The sequence below is a fragment of the Haliotis cracherodii genome, unplaced genomic scaffold (genome assembly GCF_022045235.1).
Source record: "Haliotis cracherodii isolate W230 unplaced genomic scaffold, xgHalCrac1.p SCAF_20, whole genome shotgun sequence".
Taxonomy (NCBI): domain Eukaryota; kingdom Metazoa; phylum Mollusca; class Gastropoda; order Lepetellida; family Haliotidae; genus Haliotis; species Haliotis cracherodii.
The window spans coordinates 12606305-12628664 of record NW_027266276.1 but is presented as its reverse complement, the minus strand read 5'-3'; the positions used below and the strand labels follow the sequence as shown (position 1 = coordinate 12628664).

The 22360-nt window shown below is 39.4% G+C and overlaps 1 protein-coding gene and 1 pseudogene across 1 annotated transcript; one reads left to right on the top strand and one right to left on the bottom strand.

Annotated features, from left to right (window-relative positions):
* Positions 1-1394: 1394 nt before the first annotated feature.
* LOC139470072 (26S proteasome non-ATPase regulatory subunit 11-like) lies at positions 1395-21582 on the top strand. Its single transcript, XM_071252361.1, has 12 exons — positions 1395-1484; positions 3396-3497; positions 5476-5600; positions 6580-6651; positions 6907-6964; positions 8437-8548; positions 16194-16276; positions 17544-17688; positions 18158-18281; positions 19622-19783; positions 20420-20471; positions 21137-21582. The coding sequence occupies exons 1-12, from the start codon at positions 1403-1405 to the stop codon at positions 21277-21279; spliced, it is 1260 nt and encodes a 419-aa protein (XP_071108462.1). The 5' UTR covers positions 1395-1402; the 3' UTR covers positions 21280-21582.
* On the bottom strand, positions 11394-12749 carry LOC139470399 (uncharacterized; annotated as a pseudogene).
* Positions 21583-22360: the final 778 nt, after the last annotated feature.

Sequence of the window (22360 nt, the reverse complement as noted above, 5' to 3'; positions counted from 1 at the left end):
TAGTGGCTAAATCAGTTTCAATTGTTTTGTGAATTAACAAACACACAATATGGGTCATGATATGCCCTGACTGCCTCCGTGGTCTAGTGGTAGAGCGTCCGCCCGGAGAGCGGAAGGTCCGGGGTACAATCCCCGGCCCCGCCATTAAAAGTACTTATTGTTACCCGGTCGGCTCGGAGTCAGTATACTATGTCTGAGTGGGGTATTCATGTTAAACTGCGGCATGGTATCTCATTGTGCTAGCACTATAAATCAGCATCAGTCCGGACTAGTACAAGCAGCCACACACACACGTACATGCACGTCGCTATATAAGTGTAAAAATCTTGGACGCGACGTAAAACCCCATTTCACCTCCCCTCATGATATACCCGGGGTAATATTCGTCAGATATATTAAATATTCACCTTGTGTTGGTGCAGTCCAGACACGTCTCACAATCACTTACACCCGGCAGTATATACATCATAATCACCGCTTGAGTTCTCTGCAATGAGATTTCACAGCGAAATCTATAGATTAGTCTTGTCACATGCGAGGTAGATCGATATCGTCGGAGGACCGGATAACTACAACCAGGCTGATTATTCAAAATTGTACAAGGACATTTTACGTGTGCTTCCTTTTGCCTTTTCAAGTCAGTGGTAATATTTAAAATTGATTATATTTGGACATATTTAACACAGCACTTTTCTTTGAATATTTTGAATGAGCTTGGGTTTATTTGGGCTAAATATGATCGATGGACCCCATGTGTTTTCTAAAGATTTTATTTTATTTTAAATTTACAAACCGAATTTCATATTCTCACTGAGGTTTTGGGTTGGTAATTGGCAAAAAGTATTGCTCCACCCAGAGGTTTGTTGTTGTTGTTTTTTGGTCTTTTTTAACGCCGCACACAGCAATATTCCAGCTATATGACGACAGTCTGTAAATAATCGAGTCTGATTGACATCATGCGCTTCGATCTACGATGACATACATCAACCAAGTCAGCGAGCCTGACCACCCGATCCCTTTAGTCGCCTCTTACGACAAGAATAATTTAAGAGGTTATTACATAGACGGGGTAAGAAAGAAGCTTTTAGAATTATATTTAAAGACTGTGAAGAGATTCATGTTTGAATAACGGTACTCAAATTACGTTCCAATACGATTGCCTCCCTTGATATAACTATATTCCTGTCTACTAATATTACAATGCGATTGAAGTACACGTGAAACATTAATAATTTTAAAATATGTGCCGTATATTCATATTATAATGTATATATTAAAATATGTATAATATTTGTATGTTGATACGAGCTGAGGTATTGTTTTTATTCACAGAAACGTTTTCATATTAAATAGATAATAATTAGTAGTACTACAAATATTCCTTTACAAAAATCCTATCATCATGGCTGCCGCGGAGTTAGAGAAAGCACTTGCTCTTAAAGTATCAAATAAGACTGGAGCAATTGACATTTTGTCGGGAATAGGTGAGCAGACGTCAAAATCACATTTCAGTTCTGCTTTTCTCCGTTGTACTGCAATTTCGCTGCACAGTTTGTTTCATTTTCCACTTGCTAGATACGCCGGTCTTCAAATTCTGCACAATCACGCAAACAACACATGTCAACACATCGAATTAGACCCGGCAGCGGCATCAATGGTTATTTCTATGTAGTGATTGAGATTTAGATAAGATTTGGAATGTTATCAGACATCGATGTTTGCTGTAAACAGTACCTCCGAGCAAAGGACACCGACAGGGGGACAAATAATGTGTACATTTGTCTCCTAAATTCGTGAGCCCACGAACTTAGCGTATTCATCATGCTCAAGATTGGTAATAATTATTCATCCAACCCAACCCAATTGATAATTTACAATGGGCATTGCCTGTTATGTTAGCTGCAGTTTACTGTCTGGGTGTAGCTGTATGCAGCTGTGGGGAACCATCATGTAGTTGGGCTAATGATCAGTGCGACGTTAAACAACTATATGGGGAATAATGCTCTCACTGCTGGCTGTGGCTCCCAGTCTCACACACAGCTCTCAAAGCGACTTGAACCATACTCACTTAATATTTGTGACGGTACTGTGATCAGTGTTCAAAATAAGCACCTGCTCCTAGGACTGTGGCAGGAACAGCTCGAATCTGGATGTAGTTTCAAATTTGTATGGGTCCTTATGGCCTGCAGTAAAGTGTCTTGTCGATTAATTTGTCACAATAACTAAATAAACTGCAGTTTTAAATGAGGACCTGTTCAGTAAGAGCCTGCCGCCTCTAAAGCCTGTAGGTCCTGATGGCAGCCGGGCATTTGTTTTGTTTTTTCAAACACTGCATGCGAACTATGGTAAAATGTTGCTAATAATATAGTAATATATGACACTCTTTTCCTTTCCATGCGTACCAGTGTTCAAATTTCAGAATAAAAGTCATTGGGTTCATATCAATCATAACCATAATGTTAATAGTTAACGATTTAATTTATTTTACTGAAATTTGATATGCTGCTGATGGTCCCAGAGATCAAACACATGTGCGGAGACAAATCATGTAGAAAACTGTTCACTTTCTGCTCTTTGTACATGTGTGGGTACAATTGTGTATAACATATGTCTAAGACCAGAAGATTTGTTGCTGACTAGTCAAATATAAATCTCTCAAGAGTCCTCAATCAACTAAGCACTGACATAGACAATGATAGAACAATAATTACATTTTTGTTGTGTTCATTGTAATTCCTGCATTCTGAGTAACTGTATTGGTCACAGGTTATTGATTTAATTTCCCATTGACTGTAAAAAATTAAGACACCAACTGAAGCGGGGTACCTTCGTCATTGCAGAATGTTGGTATTTATGTAATGTCACAAATGATAATTTGTTTCTGAAAAAGATAATGTACAGTACAAGCAGGCAGAAAGAATTGATATGGATTGCATTGGACAAGGTGGAATGTTGATGGATCCTATTTGACCTATTCAGAGTCAATTTGCCTAATGTTAAATGTATGCTGACATGTGTGAGGCCTTTAAGCATAAGTAGAATTTCAGGCACGGTTTCAGCAGTGTTTTCGCAATGTTTAGGGCATGTAGGGAGATCCTTATACTTCAACACTATTTGGCCTGATTTACGTCACTGCATTCAAGTTGAGACAACTCAATAAGAAGTAAAGGATGCCCAGTTCTTTCATATTACTATTGGCAGATTAACTAAAGTAAATATGAAAGAATAAGGTATTCTTTAACTTCTTTGGAGTAATTTGTTTGATAGGCATTTCTTAGAAGTTGACGGATGTAGTTTGTTTGTGCACGCATTCATACTGTCAAGTCTTGTTAATCCGATATATATATATTTGTAGGTCATATTCAATTATTCCTACCTGGTTCTCTTGTTTGCAGTAAAGAGAGACAGTGGAGACAAGGGCGAGGAATGGGTGAAGGTGAAGGAACAGGCTGTTCTGGAGCTTGGTGCTCTCTTTGCAGGAACAAAACAGGCCACAGGTACGTAAAAAGTATTGCATGTCACTGGTAAATAAATAGTAATGCAACATGCCACAGATAAGTAGACAGTAATACAACATGCCACAGATAAGTAGACAGTAATAGAACATGCCACAGATAAGTAGACAGTAATACAACATGCCACAGATATGTAGACAGTAATAGAACATGCCACAGATAAGTAGACAGTAATAGGACATGCCACAGGTAAGTAGACAGTAATACAACATGTCACAGGTAAGTAGACAGAAATACAACATGCCACAGATAAGTATACAGTAATACAACATGCCACAGGTAAGTAGACAGTAATAGAACATGCCACAGATAAGTATACAGTAATACAACATGCCACAGATAAGTATACAGTAATAGAACATGCCACAGATAAGAAGACAGTAATAGAACATGCCACAGATAAGTAGACAGTAATAGAACATGCCACAGGTAAGTAGACAGTAATACAACATGCCACAGGTAAGTAGACAGAAATACAACATGCCACAGATAAGTATACAGTAATACAACATGCCACAGGTAAGTAGACAGTAATAGAACATGCCACAGATAAGTAGACAGTAATACAACATGCCACAGATAAGTAGACAGTAATAGAACATGCCACAGATAAGTAGACAGTAATACAACATGCCACAGATAAGTAGACAGTAATAGAACATGCCACAGATAAGTAGACAGTAATAGAACATGCCACAGGTAAGTAGACAGTAATACAACATGCCACAGGTAAGTAGACAGAAATACAACATGCCACAGATACGTATACAGTAATACAACATGCCACAGGTAAGTAGACAGTAATACAACATGCCACAGGTAAGTAGACAGAAATACAACATGCCACAGATAAGTATACAGTAATACAACATGCCACAGATAAGTAGACAGTAATACAACATGCCACAGGTAAGTAGACAGAAATACAACATGCCACAGATAAGTAGACAGTAATAGAACATGCCACAGATAAGTTGACAGTAATACAACATGCCACAGATAAGTAGACAGTAATAGAACATGCCACAGGTAAGTAGACAGTAATACAACATGCATCAGGTAAGTAGACAGTAATACAACATGCATCAGGTAAGTAGACAGTAATACAAGATGCATCAGGTAAATAGACAGTAATACAACATGTCACAGGTAAAAAGACGGTAACCATGGTAATACAACGTGTCACAGGTAAATACTGTAATACAACATGCCATAGGCAAATAAATAGTAATACAAAATGCCACAGGTAAATAGACAGTAACACAAAATGCCACAGGTAAATAGACAGTAATACAAAATGCCATAGGTAAATTGACTCCTAAACAGATAGTAATGCAACAGATCACAGGTAAATAGAAAAGTTCTACAACAGGCCAGGGGTAAATAGACAAGTTGTGCGACAGGTAAATAGATAGAAAACAGATCTTAGCTATATATCAACAAAAAGACCACCTGTATAACAGGTCACAGGTAAACATGGTAAATTATGGAAACACAACAGGCCACATGCAAGAACATTGGAGAGCAACTGGCCACAGGAGAAAATATAGAATCCAAGATTGGGAAACAACAGGCCATAGCTAAATATACAGTTAGCATGGGTATTTGCCAGGGACATGAATCTTAGATTCTGGTGGAATGTAAGACATGGCAGGGAACACTGTGTATGTTACTTTTGTCTTCTAGATACTAACAATGGTTTAATTTATTGTCGTTCCCTTGTCATGATGTTATAGATGAGTACAGCATGTACAGAACATCTGAAAAAATAGAGAATATTCAATACAATCAGCAATCAGAGAAAACGACAATATGACAATATGAACAAATAGGCAGACTGAGGACAATCAGAAATTTCTCGCCTGTTGAAGCTATTCCTTTATCACAATACAGATTGCGTTGGTATGGGGTGCCTTATCCTTACATGGTATCTTACTTTGACTGAATATTTGGATTTCAGAGCTGGCTGGCCTGATTAAGTTTACACGGCCATTCCTCGGTATGGTGAGCAAAGCTAAAGCAGCCAAGTTGGTGCGAGCACTGGTTGACCTGTTCTTGGACATGGAGGCAGGAACCGGTAAAGAGGTGGGCTTACAGGACCATTTATGTTGTAACCATGGTAACTGTTTTGTAAGAAAATGTTTACTTTTACTTCTTGTGGATATTGATATAATCATCATGTCTAGGTCATTAGACCTGTGAAGATCCGGATTAGATTAGGTCTTCAGCAACCCTTGCCTGACATAAAGGGCAGCTATGCTTGTCGTAAGAGGCGACTAACAGGATCTGGTGGTCAGGCTCACTGACTTGGTTGATGCATTTCATCGTGTCCCAATTTGGTAGATTGATGCTAATGATGTCTATCACTTGATTGTTTGGTCCAGACAGGATCATTCACAGACTGCCGTCATATGGCTGGAATATTGCTGAGTGCGGTGTTAAACAACAAACAAACAGAGCTTAATGTCGATAAATTTATGTCTGGTAGGTTTGCCTGGTCCAAATTGATTGTTTACGGGCTGCAGTGATAATGTACCTTGATTATTGCTGGCTGCGGTGTTAGACAATGGTCACTCATTCTGATTAAGGAAGCCTGACAGACTGGTCTCTACAAATGCTGTAAACTGAAGAAGCTTAACACTAATCTTACATATATACATTTTATTGGATAGTTAATGTAACTTTTATGTATTTATCTTGTTTTGTGATGAAAAAACATATTTTTCTGTTAAAATAGCAATATATATTTTCCTTTGAGTGAAATAACATGTCTGCTGGAAATACTTTAATACTTAATCAATGACACTGTGATTTTCAGTGTAAGATCATAAACATCTTGATGAAAGTACAAAATGTGTAGAATATTTACCATGTTTACCTTATTTGCCAAATAGCATGTTATTTGCATCTCGTGTGCCACTCATGAAAATATCAATCATGTTAGGTCATGCAATAACATAAACAGGCTATTTGACAAGATAAGTCTAATGTCTGATGATATATATTATATGCTTTTTAAATCCTCCTTGGTTGTCATGGTAATTTTCACTGAATGTTTTTCAAGGTTGAGCTCTGTCAGGAATGCATTGACTGGGCTAAAGATGAAAAGAGAACATTCCTGAGACAAGCCCTAGAGGTGAGAGAGAGCTGATAGTGGACATTTTAAACCGTACATCATGTATCTACCATTAAACAAATTTGAAAGGCTTTAGTGCTTAGTTGTACTGTATGGCATTGAATGTTAAAATACCTCCTAATTTGAGAAAATAAGAAGTTTGAGAAAATTCACTGTTTTATCAACCAAGTATATTTAGTTTGGAATCTTAGATAAATCTCAGGAACCAAACTCACAAGTTCATGTATATTGAAATGACTTTTTCTTCCATTTCAGGCTCGTCTCATTGCTCTCTACTTTGACACAAAGAGTTATCAGGGAGCACTGACACTAGGTAAGAGCAAGCACTAATACAACAGATATGTATATTGTTTAATCCCTGTTTCGAAAAACGGGGGAATAGAGCGATCAGTATGTCACGTCCGTGTGTCCTCCGTCTGTTTTCCGAATTCCGCAGAACATTCTATACAGATCAGTCTAGTGGTGATTTGGTGCCTTTTTATGATTTTGGAATTTTTTTAGGACAGGTTGGACATATAATGAAAATGAGGGTAGTGCTTGTTTCCAGAACTCCAAAACTGTTGAATATTTCTTTTTGAAACTTGCTCTACAGATCGGCCTAGTGGTAAACTCATGCCTATTGATGAGTTGGGTTTTTTATATTTTTAACCTTATCCCATCTCACATCATGCATTTCTTCCTTCTTCTTTTGTTCCTATGTGGATATGTGCTTGAACAAAGCATTATAAGCCCATGCATAGATACCAACACGATACGATCACGTGATTGCCTCTGCCCCATCGTTCTCTTTCTTATCGACACCTAGTGGAAACCCGCAGGGAGATTTGAGAAAATCTAGATTGTTTTGTTTTTTGGGGTATTCCTTTCAACATCATCTAGATTAAGTACAAAATCCCAATTGCGTGGATCGAGGTTCATGATGTCAATCACTGGATTGTCTGGTCCAGACTCGATTATTTACAGACCGCCGTCATATACATGGGATATTGCTGAGCATGCTGAGTGCGGCGTTAAACAAACAAACAAAACAGAGCAGAACTCCAAAAGGGTTAAATATTTCTACATGAAACTTGCTACTGATCAGTCTAGTGGTGAATCGGTGCCTTTTGATAATTTGGGATATTGAAAAATATTGAACAGCATTATCATATTTTTCACTGGACGGAAGATATCCAAAGGCAATGAATCAAAAATGGGGTATAAGTAGCCAAACTTTTTCATTTCCAGGGGGCACGGGTGGCCCAGTCGTCTAAGGCGCCGCGTTTCGCTGTGCAGAGTTGCGTCCCTTGGGCACGCCAGAAACCTATGATTGTGGGTTCGAATCCTGGTTCGCCCCGATTATGTTTCTAGGTTTGTCAGCTACATACCCGTGCTCATGGGTTTCACCGAAGTGGTAAACATCTAAGACCTGCATCACTTCGGGCTTTCCTCCCACATTAAGCTGACACGCCGTGATATAACTGGAATACTGTTAAAAGCGGCGTAAAACCAAAACTCACTCACTTCATTTCCAAATTGCACCAGATCAGGTGGATATGTCATCTCCTGTTGACTCTTGTTCTGTGTATCAATGACTCTCAAATATTAGAATCATGTTTTGAAAACAAAAATAATTAACAACATCAGCAGCAGATTGATTAGGTTCCAACATGCTTTGTGCAAATCTTTTTTTTACCTAGACTAGCGGCTCTGAGATTCAAACAAAATAATCCTGCACATGATCATAGCACGTATCTATGACTGCTTGCTACAAGGACAATGTACCAACTCTGGTCTGTGTTGCAGCATCAAGCCTACTGAAGGAGCTGAAGAAGCTGGATGACAAGGCTCTGCTGGTGGAGGTGCAGCTCCTGGAGAGCAAGATCTACCACGCACTCTCCAACCTGCCCAAAGCCAGGTAATGGGAATGCACAGTATCACTGGTATACTGGTGTGTTCTTTTGAATTAGTTGCATCGTTTAACCGACCATCTACACAGTGATTTCATACACCCATGTTTCCTTTCGAAATTGATTTCCAAAACGGTGGAACCACATTTTTCTCTCCCCTGTATCCATGACTACAAAATGGCGGTGAGTGACCAAGGTGAGTAATATGTACTTCCAGGGATAATTCTAGGGTGGGGCCTTGTGCTTTTAGCCCCTAAATTTGAAAAAAAAGCCCAATTTTTCAAATAGAGTGGGGCATTTTAACATTGTGCTGAATAGGCGTACCTGTGGAATATTTTAAAATTTCACAAAAAAGGCCAATGTCAGAAAGTTCTTAGAATGAACCCTGTACTTCAGTATGTGGGGAAAAAAGGATGTGTCAATCAGTGTCACACTCTTTAGCTCTCAATATTACACAATATAAACCGCAATTTAGATACGTGGATATATAATATATTGCAATTCAAACTTTTTGCCAGTACACAGCGCTACTGAAGCCAAACTTTGCTTCGACTAGGCAATATTAGACGCCAATATTTGAACGTTGGTGTTCATGGTTTGCAGCAAGTCAGTATAGGTGATCAGGTTGGAATTAATCTTTTACAAATTTGAGATTTTTTGAGAAAATCTATTACAATTTGTGGTACTGTTTTGTTATTGATAACAGGACATTCATGATTAAAGGGAAAATAGCTGAAGTATTGAACATAACATTACAGAGATCGATTTAGCTATATAAAACATGCACCAGTGCTACCTAATATTAAAAACGCAACCTAATATTGATGTCCACATGAGGAGCCGTTGGGAAGCCTAGTGGTTAACATCAAAGACCCGGGTTCGAATCCCAACATGGGTACAATGTGTGAAGCCCATTTCTGGTGTCCCCTGCCGTGCTAAAACCGGCGTAAAACCATACTCACTCACAATGTCCAAATGCTCCAAGTACATGTAAAAAAAAAAAAGAGTCAAATTTTGCCTGACTTGCCTGACAAAAATGCCACATGACATTTCTGAATACACTCAATACCTAAGCTTTGTGTCATGAATTTGTGGTACATAGTCATCTGAGATTATACTAACGGTATTCGTCGTATTAAGCGCCCACGTCGATATTTGCTAAAATATTGGTTAGTGAACAATCCCAATTAGCACCCCTTCCGATTGATCCATGTACAAGACTTAGTTATTCGTGTATAATACGCACTCATGTGTTATATGCACCCTTAATAATGGGCAATTAAATTATGGAAAACAGTCGTGTTTAATACGCACATTCTTTTCTTTTGTATCATTCCAGGCTGTCGGCATAATCCACAAAGTTTGCAATCTTTCAACTTTTTTTTTTCACCAAAACTTTATTCTAATAAGAGCCCCCTATTTCTTATTTTTGAGAGCACCCTTGGCGCTTATTACATCGAATACTGTATTATATACTAGTTTATGCATCTGTTGCAACCTGGTTTTCATATGAACATGCACCTGGTTCAAGTTAAATCAAGTTCCTTATAAATGGAGCCCTGCATTATTAAGTTCATCTGAATATGAAACTGTGGATGTGGAGTACACGGGTGGCTCAATTGTTTTAGATGCCAGAATTCCCTGTTCAGAGTTGCCCAGATTGTTTCTTGGTTAATCAGTACCATATACCCGTGTTCATGGGTTTCACTGAAGTGGTAAAAGTCTTAAGACCTGCATCACTTTAGGCTTTCTTCCTGCATCCAGCAGGTGATATAACTGAAAGACTTTGTGACTTGGTTTAAAGGTTGTAATCATACCCTGACTGTGTGAACTGCTTGTACTGGTTAGCCTGGCATGCTTGCCGTGAAAGGTGACTATGCTTGTCGTAAGCATGGTAAGAGGCGACTAACGGGATCGGATGGTCAGGCTTGCTGACTTGGTTGAGGCATGTCATCGTGTCCCAATTGTGTGGATCGATGCTCATGATGCCAATCACTGGATTGTCTGGTCCAGACTCAATTATTTACAAACAACAAAAAAACTAGTTTGCCTGGCCCGGACTTTTGTTTAGGGGCAACCAAGATACAGCTGGAAAATTGCTGACTGGCATAATAAAAACAAATATCCATACAAACTGAAATATGTTGTTTGAAGTCACCACCTTATTTAAAACGTCCTCATGGGGATTCCAGGTTAGAATTGGTCCCCAGCAACCTTACTGGTTGTATGAAGTGGCTTATTGGAGCAGTTGGTCCTCGGAGGCTCGATCATTGTTCAACTGTTTACAAGCTGGAATAGTGGCTTTATACAATGCACACTCACAGAGATGGCCATTAATCCTGATATAGCCTAAACGCTGCTTTGTCCCAAAATGAGGCTTACATACCCTTCATGAACTGCCTCCATTGGGCTTTGTTTATGGGTTTTGTGTAAAATATGAAACAAAATATCTCTTTGAATTAGTTGGCTCCTATACCAAGTTCCTTTTCTCCAAGCACAATAGTCCTGTAAGTTAAATACCATGGGGTGTGCAATGGGGCCTTCTGTAGAAACCATGCTGGTTCCTGCAATTGTTCAACTAGTTCCTAGAAGTACTGGTACGCAGGCACTATATCTGGTACTTGGTACTATAAGGAATAAAAAATGGAACAGTCTCAACACCTCTTCCAGTGATTGATACATCGCCGCCTGCACACACAATCTCCAAAATATTACCCAGTGGCTCCAGTTCAATGTGCTGTAAATGTTCCTCATAAAAGGCCTCAGATATGATGGACACTGTGGCTCCTGTGTCAAGTAAAGCTCGAACTGGCTTACCATCAAGCATGATGTTATCTTCATTTGCTTGACCAACTAATCCTTCAGGTACTCTGTTGGGGTTCTGAAGTAAGTCCAGTGGTGACCCCTGCCCATAGACCCTTGCCAGTTTAAAGGGCGACGAAGATGGTCCAGACAAACTTGACATCCAATGGCAATGTGTAACTTCCTGAGATAGTAGGATAAGGATAATCCTTCTCAGGTGGTGGTGGATACGGGTTCCTCTGTGCAGCTATCTGAACACCAGATGTAGGAAGTGTAGTTCTCTGTCCTCTATGATTTACTTCTTGTACCTCTGTAGTAAGGGTTTGCTGTCGCTCCAATACCTTGCAGTGCGTATACTCTATCATCTGGTCCTTGATCCAAGCCGTGGGGTGAGAAGGGTCCATATGGGGTAGCTCCTTAGGGTTGTGCAATCACTTCCTGAGAGGTAAATAGCAGATTGCCTCGGCGTCTGACCCTAGGGCAACTGCTTGGTCTTCAGATCTGTAACCTCATTTTGGAACTGTTGGATAGCAGAAGTCAGACTATCAATATCTTTCTTCATCACTGTATCAGACTCAGAGGCCATCTTGGCAGTAGCAGTCCTATTCCAAGGTGATGGTGTCAGATCTCTTCCTTGCTTCATGTCATACTCGATCTCCCTCAGGGATATCCTGAGTCCATCAAAAGAGAAGACAGAATCAAACTTATGGCCAGACACATTCTTCAATGATGGCCTAAGACCACTCCACAACATATTCCTCAACATGTGATCATGTTCTTGAAAAGGAATAGCGTGGTGATCCATGACTTTTAAAAGTAAGTGTTCCAAACGGCATCCCCAAGTAGCAACATCTTCAACGATGCCACTGAAAGAAGTTAACCCTGTGAAGCGCTATAAAACTGAGCCAAGAGAGCTTCTCTGCGCTGAACACTTCCGTAAATCCTGTATTGAAGCCTTAGATCGTAATCTCATTGCTGCTCTGGCTGCCTCTGCCTTCAAGGAATGCCTGATGGCCTGATCCATGACATCTGGTGTGTAGATCGTTGACTTCAAGAGACAATCCACTTCGTAAGTCCAAAGGTCAAATGAGACATCCTTGCCCTGAAAATTGCCACTAAACAATGGCAGCTTAGGGAACTGATGGTAAGCTACAGCTACAGGCTTAACATCCTGTGTCTGTGGTTGAGTAGGAGGTCCAGTTGTCTCTTTATATTCCCCGGTAAGAGGGCCTTGGCGAGAATACATGTCCTTGATCCAGGCTTTAAAATCCTCAGCCGTGTCAGCATTCGGTTGCATCCCCAACTTCTTAAAGAGTGTGGCCATGCCTTCCAGCTCCTCATCCTTGTCCATGGTTAAGGAATGCAGCAGAAGTAAACAAAAAAAAAACTGCTCAAAAAGCAGACCATGTGCCAATGAGGTAAAGAGGGAATATCGAAGGGTACCAGGAAGTCAAATGAGTGAAACACCAATCGCATGGTGAGTGTGTAGGAAGACCAAGCGATATAGAGGGTCACACTGGCAGGTAACTATATGAGTATGACTAAGGACACATACACCGAAGCATGAAATAAGCAACGTGACGCATGTTGCAATCGTGCAGAAATACAGCTATGGGAACGCAAAATGGAAAATATCTACTGTACACGTGTGTAGTGAAGTGGATAATGCGAGTTCAAGTAAATGACAGAGTACCTGTACCAACGTATTGATATGCCATACGTTGCAAACAAAGATAACTAATACACTAACTGAGCTGAAAGGCAATCCCTCCCAACATAGCTCATGTGATGACAAAGTGTAATAACATACTCACAAAAGAAAGTGAGTTTGGTTTGAGGCAGGTTTAAGGCCCGTTTAATCAGTATTCCCATTATATCATGGAATACAAAAGAAAGAAACGCAACACAAGTGTACACAAGATAAGGTGTACATATGCTTGAATGTAATGCTAGGCATACGACAAATCCCAAGTTGAAAATACAATACTTACAAATTGTATTTACAAACCAAGGAAGTGACTAAATACTAAATCTACAGACAACCCAGAGGGAGTGGAAGGGGATGTTAGTAACAAAATGTGAAATGTTCAAAGAAAGTGCAAAAGTCTGTCGTTATACAGCTAGTAAATTTACATTTTATTTATACAATTAAATTTTATTTGCTCACCTTTTATTCGATTAAACAAGGAGAGAAAGTAGCAATGAAAACAAGCCATTTTCATACACACTGAGTACTGTTATACATGTATAGGTAAACTAACTAAACACTGATAGTAAATTAAATTAAAACTATACAAAAATATACTACTAAGCTAAGCTAAACTTAACAATACCAAATAAAACTAAACTAAACTTAACACATGACATCACAAAAGAACCTGTAGCTACGTAGACAATGTTGGCACCAACAGGATAATGAGAAGTAGCTGACAAAGAAGTCTACTGTAATACAAAGCTTTGTACATGAACAAAATCCAAAATATGTGACGTAAACAAAGTCACAGTTTACAGAACTTAATTGAACTGGTGCCAGGTACAAAGTAAATTTAAAGTTAAATGATAGCTAGCAAAGGATGTAACATTTATAGAATGAATTAATACATGATGGGGACTCACATGATCAGAATGTCCATGAATTGAATTGAATGTCCAAGCTGAAGTAGCAATATCCATTACTGGAAAAGTCACAATAAACACACAAATATCACGTGACAGTGTCCAAGTCACGTGACTAGGTCACACAAAGGTCACTTCAAAGAAACCATCAAAAGTGGATGTTTCTGGCGATCTATGTCGTTCCTTCCATGGCGACTATAGTCCTCACTGGGGGCTCCATTTGTAGCAGGGCAGTGAATGAGTGATAGGCAAACACACGCTACGGGTGAGAGACGTTTATTCCGCCAATGGATTTGTCATATATTTATCTATGTAGTATCTACACCCTGAAACATATCAAAGGAATGATAAGTAATATTAACAATAGACATAATGCAGTCATCGACATCACAGTATTACAAACCGTTTTACATTACAAACACATCTTATTCATATATTAGTTGTTATACTGTACATTGATCTGCTAACTGATGTAAGAACCAAATAGAATAATTATTCATATATTATATTATCATTCCAAGTGTAAAGCGATTACAAAAAAACTCTTTCAAAATACATACATATACAGTCAAGTCCCGTTAATCCGACATCGATGGTTGCATATGATTATGTCGGATTAACGATAGATTAGGATTCAAACACGTAAAAAAAAATATGAAATAAATATTCATATTGTTATGTTACATTGTTGGCAGAATGTGTTTTCTTATCATGCAACCTCTAAAGTTTAACACCAAACAACTGTTACAGACTGTATGACCGATGCAAAATACTTTAAAAAGTATAGTCTGGAATGGAAGTTGCAACTTTGAAACTGGTACCCAAAGCTTAAGAAAGCTGCTTTCTAAGTGGCTAATGTCAACTTCCTGTTGGTCATTTCATTGGTAGGTCATAGTTCGTGAAAGGTTGTTCTGATTTGACCTGTAATAGGATGTCCTCGTCGATAGCGAGGACTTGTATCTGATTTTATTAAGATTGAGGTAATCTTAGCATGTGAATTATCCTGTTTTCTTTATTTAAAGCATTAATTGTTTATTGTTAAGCAAGTTTATCTCTGCGTCCGTTGTAATATGCAGCTACCAGCCGATTCGTCTCGCATCAAAACACGGGCAGATGGCCACGGAGTACGCTGATCGCTGTGTCGGATTAACAAGACTGATTTATGAGTGATGAGTAATTTGTTGCAAATTAGGTGTGTCGGAGTCGGAGTGCGAGACTGTCGGATTAATGGGTCTAAATAGCACTGATTTAATCGGTTCCCATCATTAGTGTCGGATAAAGCCGAATATCGGATTAATGAGACTTGACTGTACATGACTTTACGGGGGTGACACACTTATGTGTTACACAAATATAGAGACTAACTATACAAGTTATCATGTGCCTACCCTGTGGATGAGACTGGGGTGTCTTCCCGACTAGCGCCGCAACTTATAATTCCGGATATCTGAATAAAACATATACTTTTATAACAATGACTAATGCAACTATTTACATACACGTTACATTATTTCTCCGGATCCCGTATAGTACAGACTGTATATTATACAGTACTGATCACAAAAGCATTAAAACAGCCTGTTCCGTAAAACAACACATACACTCTTCCCCATACATACAATAATAAAGAGACAGAAAAGTGATATATTAGTAATTACCAAAACTTACAATTTATTAGTCTTGTTTACCACATTTGCTTAAATAGACTGTAACTGAGAATATGATAATATTAAACACTTTTAGTTAAGTTTAGTATTATAGGTTTAATATACTGCAACATTTAACTGCAATAACAACAATACAAGTATACACATACATATTAAACTAACCTGATTTTAGATGATTTCACTTGTCAACTTGTCTGTGTAAGAAATGTGTGCAGACTGAGAACATGCAGTGAGACAAAGGGTCAACTTTGAGGGTTAGCTTGGCCAATCAGTTGAGCACGTCATGGCTTGGGTTTGTTAAGGCTTACAATATGAAGCACACATTAACTACATTTAACCTATCTTAACTAATGATTAAACATAAAAGTTGAACACTTAAAAGCAGATACTGAAGGTGAATAAAATAAATATGTACAATGTTGTATCTGTCAGAATTGCATAGATCATGGTGTCAATCATTGGATTGTCTGATCCTCACTCAATTATTTACAGACTGCCATCATAAAGCTGGATACCGTGTTAAACAAACCAACAAGACTGCCTCTTTATAGCACTTCTTGTCTTTCAGAGCTGCACTGACGTCAGGAAGAACAACAGCCAATGGCATCTACTGCCCACCCAAACTACAGGCTGCCCTTGACCAACAATCTGGTGAGACATTCAAGTTTTCAAATCATGCTTGTATCCATGTCAATGTCATTCAAATCAGATCTTTTCCTCTGATCTGATACCTCCCTGTGTCGAGATCTGACATCAGGTGAACATTCTCACCGGTCAATCAAGCCTGCATCAAGGCTTCGAAGCATTCAAACCATTCTCTTTCTCTGTAATGAATGTAATCAGGGAGTTCCAATTGCGAAACTATTAATTCTCACTATGTATTAGACCCATGAAGATCCAGGGTAAAATAGGTCTTCAGCAACCCATGCTTGTCGCAAAAGGTGACTATGCTTGTCGTAAGAGGCGACTACTGGGATCAGGTGGTCAATCTCGCTGACTTGGTTGATCATGTCATTGTATCCCAATTGAGTGGATTGATACTCATGATGTCAATCACTGGATTGTCTGGTCCAGACAGGATTATTTACAGACGTCGTCATATAGCTGGAATATTGCTGAGTGCGGCGTTAAACAACAAACAAAACCACTATGAATTAGGTTGTTGATATTTTATTCATCCTGTCGTTTCTGCATGCCATGGCATCTACACTCAGGGTGTAGTATTGAGGGATTATATTTGAATTCTGTGGAGGTTTTCTTTTGCTAAAGAAATGCAGCTGAATTGTTTGAGAGAGGTGATATCTAAATGTCCGATGCTTCCTTCATTTGGGGGCAGGGGCACGGGTGGCCCAGTCGTCTAAGGCGCCACGATTCGCTGTGCAGAGTTGCGTCCACTGGACACGCCAGAAACCTATGATTGCGAGTTCGAATCCCGGTTCACCCTGATTAAGTTTCTAGGTTTGTCAGCACCATACCATACCATACCATAGGTTTCACCGAAGTGGTAAACGTCTAAGACCTGCATCACTTCGGCTTTCCTCCCACATTAAGCTGACACGCCGTGATATAACTGGAATACTGTTAAAAGCGGCGTTAAACCCAACTCGCTGACTCACTCACTCATTTGGGGGCTATGGGTGGTCTTGTTATCTAAGTCGCTGCAATTTGCTGTGCAGAGTTGCATCCCAGAAACCTGTGATCATTGGTTCGAATCCTGGGTCACCCCGATTATGTTTTTAGGTTTGTCAGCACCATACCCATGGTCGTGAGTTTCACCAAAATGGTAAATGTCCAAGGCCTGCATTACGTCAGGCTTTCCTTCCACATCAAGCTGACACTGTGATAAAACTGGAATATTTCTGAATGTTCTACCATTATGTTTGTCTTCCTGGAGTTATGTTATTTCCCGTTTTCCCAGGTATACTCCATGCTGCTGATGAGAGAGACTTCAAGACAGCCTACTCCTATTTCTATGAAGCATTCGAAGGCTATGATTCAGTGGACAGCCCCAAAGCTATCACCGCACTTAAATACATGTTATTGTGCAAGATCATGCTGAATCTGTAAGTTGTTGACTGTCGTTGCACATGAGACAGATATTGTATCAGTTCCTTACAATTTTCTCTGCTTAACAACTTGGGAATCATTATGCTATTAGAAAATTTTTATGTTCATTATTTATAATCTATGATCGTGGCTTTGCCCTCATTGTTTCGGGGGTTTCAAGTTACCTGCGTTTGTCGGATTCACCAAACGTCAAAGACCTTTGTTAGATCACAGATTTTCCTCCCCAATGAAGCTGACACAGCTTACATAAGTGGAACGGCATTAACCAAACTCACTCACTCACTCACTCTTTAATAAGTGTATGGAAGAAGCCCCAATGTAACTGAAACACTGCTTAAGGTGGCATTAATTATTAATAAATCTCTGGAGGATAATAACACTAAGGATGACAATTAAAGTAGACACAGAAGTATGATTAATATTGTTTGCCACAAGTTTGTAACGGACTCCTACCTTTTACTACAGCGCTGATGAGGTACACGCCATTGTAAGTGGCAAGCTAGCTCTCAAGTACACAGGCCAAGAAGTGGATGCCATGAAGAGTATAGCCCAGGCTAGTCATAAGCGCTCTTTGGCAGACTTCCAGAAGGTAAGGGGTGGCGAGGTAGCCTGCTCGTCACATCAAAGACCTGGGTTCAATTCCCTATATGGGTGCAATGTGTGAAGCCATTTCTGGTGTCCCCTGCCGTGATATTGCTCCCTATAACCATACTCACTCACTCCAGAGGGAAGTGTTCTCACACATTTTGTTTGACATGTGGGTTTATGTTTTGACATGTGGGATTATGTTTTGACATGTGGGATTATGTGGAAATTATGCATGAAGTTATTGACTGTATTTGACAAGATATTGGGGTCTCGGGAAGCTGTGTGAGTGATGATGTGTTTACTCTTTAAATCGACTTGATAAAACATTATTATAACTAAAAAATGTAAACACAGAGTCATTGACTTAGCATGGTTTAGCATGGTTAAAAATTATTTTTTTGCGGCAGAATGATCTGCTACAGAATTGCCATCTACCAAATGTTAAATGTGGTAGTACATAAGGAAATTTCATGAGTCCTTCCTGAATTTTACAAGTCTTTAGTCTAGTGGACCCGTGTTAATTTCAAGCCCTACGTATATGTCTTTCTACAACACGAGTAAGGTTGTTTAAAAATTTGAAATAGAAAGCATATCTCAGAATGATGTCAGTAAACATTAATCCTTTTACCCCAATAATCAATAGTTTGATTGTTAACAGTGACACTCAGTGTATCTAGTAAACCAGGTAGAGGATAAATTGCAACTGCAAAGTTCGCAAGACTTCAGGACCAGACAAGATGTAGGCAAATATCAAAATAGTGATCTTGTAAACAGTAAAAATTCCCTTTTCTTGAGGCAAAGTCTACATGTCCAGATTATCGACCAAAACGTCTCTTTCTGCCCTCGTATTTCAGGCAGACTTTGTCCCGGAAACATTCCATTTTTACTGTTAAATTGTTTAGGGATAAGTTAATGATTGTGATGTTTCCACACCCCTAAGTTATAGAGTGCATGATAATAATTGTGGTATGTGGTCAATGTGAAGGGGAGATAACTCTTGTAGACATGAAGAGAACCGTACTCAGCCAAGATCAGTTAACCTTCACATAAAATCTCAGGCCTTGGCCAAACCATGCTAACTACCATACTCTTCAGAGTATCAACCCTGACTCACCCTTAAGTCTTCACTGGGGGCAGTCGGGTAGCCTTGTGGTTAAAGCATTCCCCCGACACGCTGAAGACCTGGGTTCGATTCCCGACATGGGTACGATGTGTGAAGCCCATTTCTGGTGTCCCCCGCTATGATATTGCTGGAATATTGCTAAAAGCAGCGTAAAACCATACTCATTTAAGTCTTCACTGCAGCTGACAGGGATGTAAATCTGTCTCTATCTGTTTCAGACTCTGGCTACATATAAGGTCCAGTTAGAAGATGACCCCATCGTGAATGCTCATCTGAAGACGCTTTATGACAACTTATTGGAACAGAATCTGTGTAGAATCATAGAGCCTTTCTCTCGAGTTCAAGTCCAGCACATAGCTAATCTTATCAAGTTACCTGTGGTAAGTGTGAACAGTTTGTGTATGTTCACCACGGATTACCAGAAGTCGATATTGGCCCCAGATGCGGGTCGAAATTCCTATAGCCTCGCTGAAAATCTGTTCAATATTTCAAAATGCCTCGTATGTATTCACGGAGCACCTTAACCTCAAACAAGCTGAATAGAACCAGCTCTTGGAATACCATCAGACAAACTGATGATTGTCGTAAGAGATGACTAACAGGATCGGATGGTCAGACTCAGTGATGCATGTCATCGTATCCAATTTGCATAGATCACCCTGGTATTGTAAAAAGATCCGGGATATTGATCTTTACTGGAAATGTTCTTCTCTGGATGCTCAAGGCAGCCTTAGGAATTTGATTTATGTGTCTAGTTATTTCTGTCAGTTTTATTCCATTGAAGCAAACTTATAGTCCTCAAATGATACTGGTTACTGGATTTTTCCATTTGTCCTCAGCACAATTTAGCAAATTAACGTGAATTTCAAAGGCTGTCAAGGAAAATGTAAGATCAGTTCTAGTGCTAACATCGCTTTTTTAATAGTGTCTGTATGTTCGTGAGGGACAACCAGCTTTCTCCATGCAGCTCTGTGTATTTGCTGAGACTTATATGTACCCAATACTTTCTTTTACAGGCAGTAGTAGAAAAGAAATTATCCCAGATGATTTTAGACAGGAAGTTCCATGGTGAGTAGAAAATAGGATTAAAGCTGTTTTATGTTGTCTCCAGTGGTGATTCTGTGTTACTAAAGGTCCCCAGCAACCTTGGGTTTTGCAAGGCGACTAAATTGACTGGGTGATCAGACTCAGCATGGAACATTACTTGTATTGTCTGTGAAGAGCCAGGTTAAAATTTGTCATCCCATCAGGTGGTCTGGTTTGCTGACTTGGTTGATGAATGTCATGGTAGTCGATGTTTGTGATATCAATCACTGGATTGTCTGGACCAGACTTGATTATTTATAGACCGCCACTCTATGCTGGAATATTGCTGAGTGTGGCATTAAACAACAAACAAACAGACAGCTGGTTTGTCTGCCAACAGGCAACAGAGAAATAGCTTGAATGTTTAAAGTCTTATTAAACATCAGCATCTTATTTTGAAATTTCCCTGTTGGCATTCTGGGTTAGAATTGGTCACCAGCAACCTATGCTGGTCGTAAGAGGCCACTATGGATTGAGCGGTCAGGGGAGTGACTTAGTTGATAGTGTGTCATCTTCAGGATGGATCATCATATCAATCACTGGATTGTCTGACCCAGACTCGACTATCTCTTCAGCCTGCTGTCATATAGCAAGAACATTGCTGCGTGCAAACGAAACCTGTAATTAGCAATTCTTTGCATTTCTAGGTATTCTGGACCAGGGAGCTGGAGTGCTGATTGTGTTTGATGAAACCCCGGTCGACAAGACATACGAGAGCTCCCTTGAAACAATCCAGAGCATGGGGAAGGTGGTTGATGCTCTGTACAACAAAGCAAAGAAACTTACCTAAGCTCATCTTCACGAAGACTTGATCAAGTTGACGAGTATTCCCTCTCCAGAATGGCCAACAGCGCTATTCATCCTTTCAAAAGTGACAATTTTGTTTGACTATTTTGCAATATTTCGTTGCCCAAAATATCAAAACACTGTCAGTTTAAACACTATTGTTTCAGTTATTATTTTGAAAGGATTTCTGGCATCCGTGATGAGTAATATTTGTTCTGATGTACAATGGAAAAAGACAAGTACACATCGCAAAAGAAACACTTGAGTATTTATATGTGCATTCATTCATATTGAACTTGTTATCATCCGAATAAATTACATGTTTTGTAAATGTTGGCTTGTGTTTATCACTAAGGAGTCATAGAGGGTGGGATTTTAAAAAATAAATCATATTGTCCCCAAAAATGCTTGAACAAAATAATGCAGTTTTAGAAAAAATATTTTGGGTCATGGTGTTAATTAAAATATTATCTGGTGTTGCAGCTGTAGCTGAAAACATCTAGTCTCCGTACAAAATTTGTGCAAGCCCTTTGTCCACTGTTGCCTTTCTAAGGTCACAGGTAAAGAGGTAGACTTAAAGGCCAATTTATCTTTCACCTGTTCATGTCATGATTATGAGGGGGCATTGGAATGCAAAATCAGTTTGCTGTGCAGAGAAGCATCCCTTACGTGTGCCAGAAACTTGTGATCGGGTTTCAAATCCATATTCACAATGATTGTGTTTCAAGGCTTGTCAGCTCATGGATTCCACTAAACATCTAAGATCTGATGACATCTTCCCGAGGCAAGAGAGTTTGTTAACTAACTACAAAAGTCCAGTTTCCACCCTTGCCGAACTAGGCTAGAATTCCGGAGTTACATTTCGGCTGGACTAACGAGTCTATGCATAGTCCAATCATAATCTCGTAATGAACTCAACATCCCGTTCGTAATTCACATGGATATCCAGGTACAGATATTGGGTGACTGCAGGATTTGCAAAGCATGTGTGCTTTCAATTGAGTGTCGACAAATATTTTGCAAATCTTTTCATGTTTTTAATCCAGGTGCTCAAGTGATTTAATGCACTTTGTGGGGTAACAGCT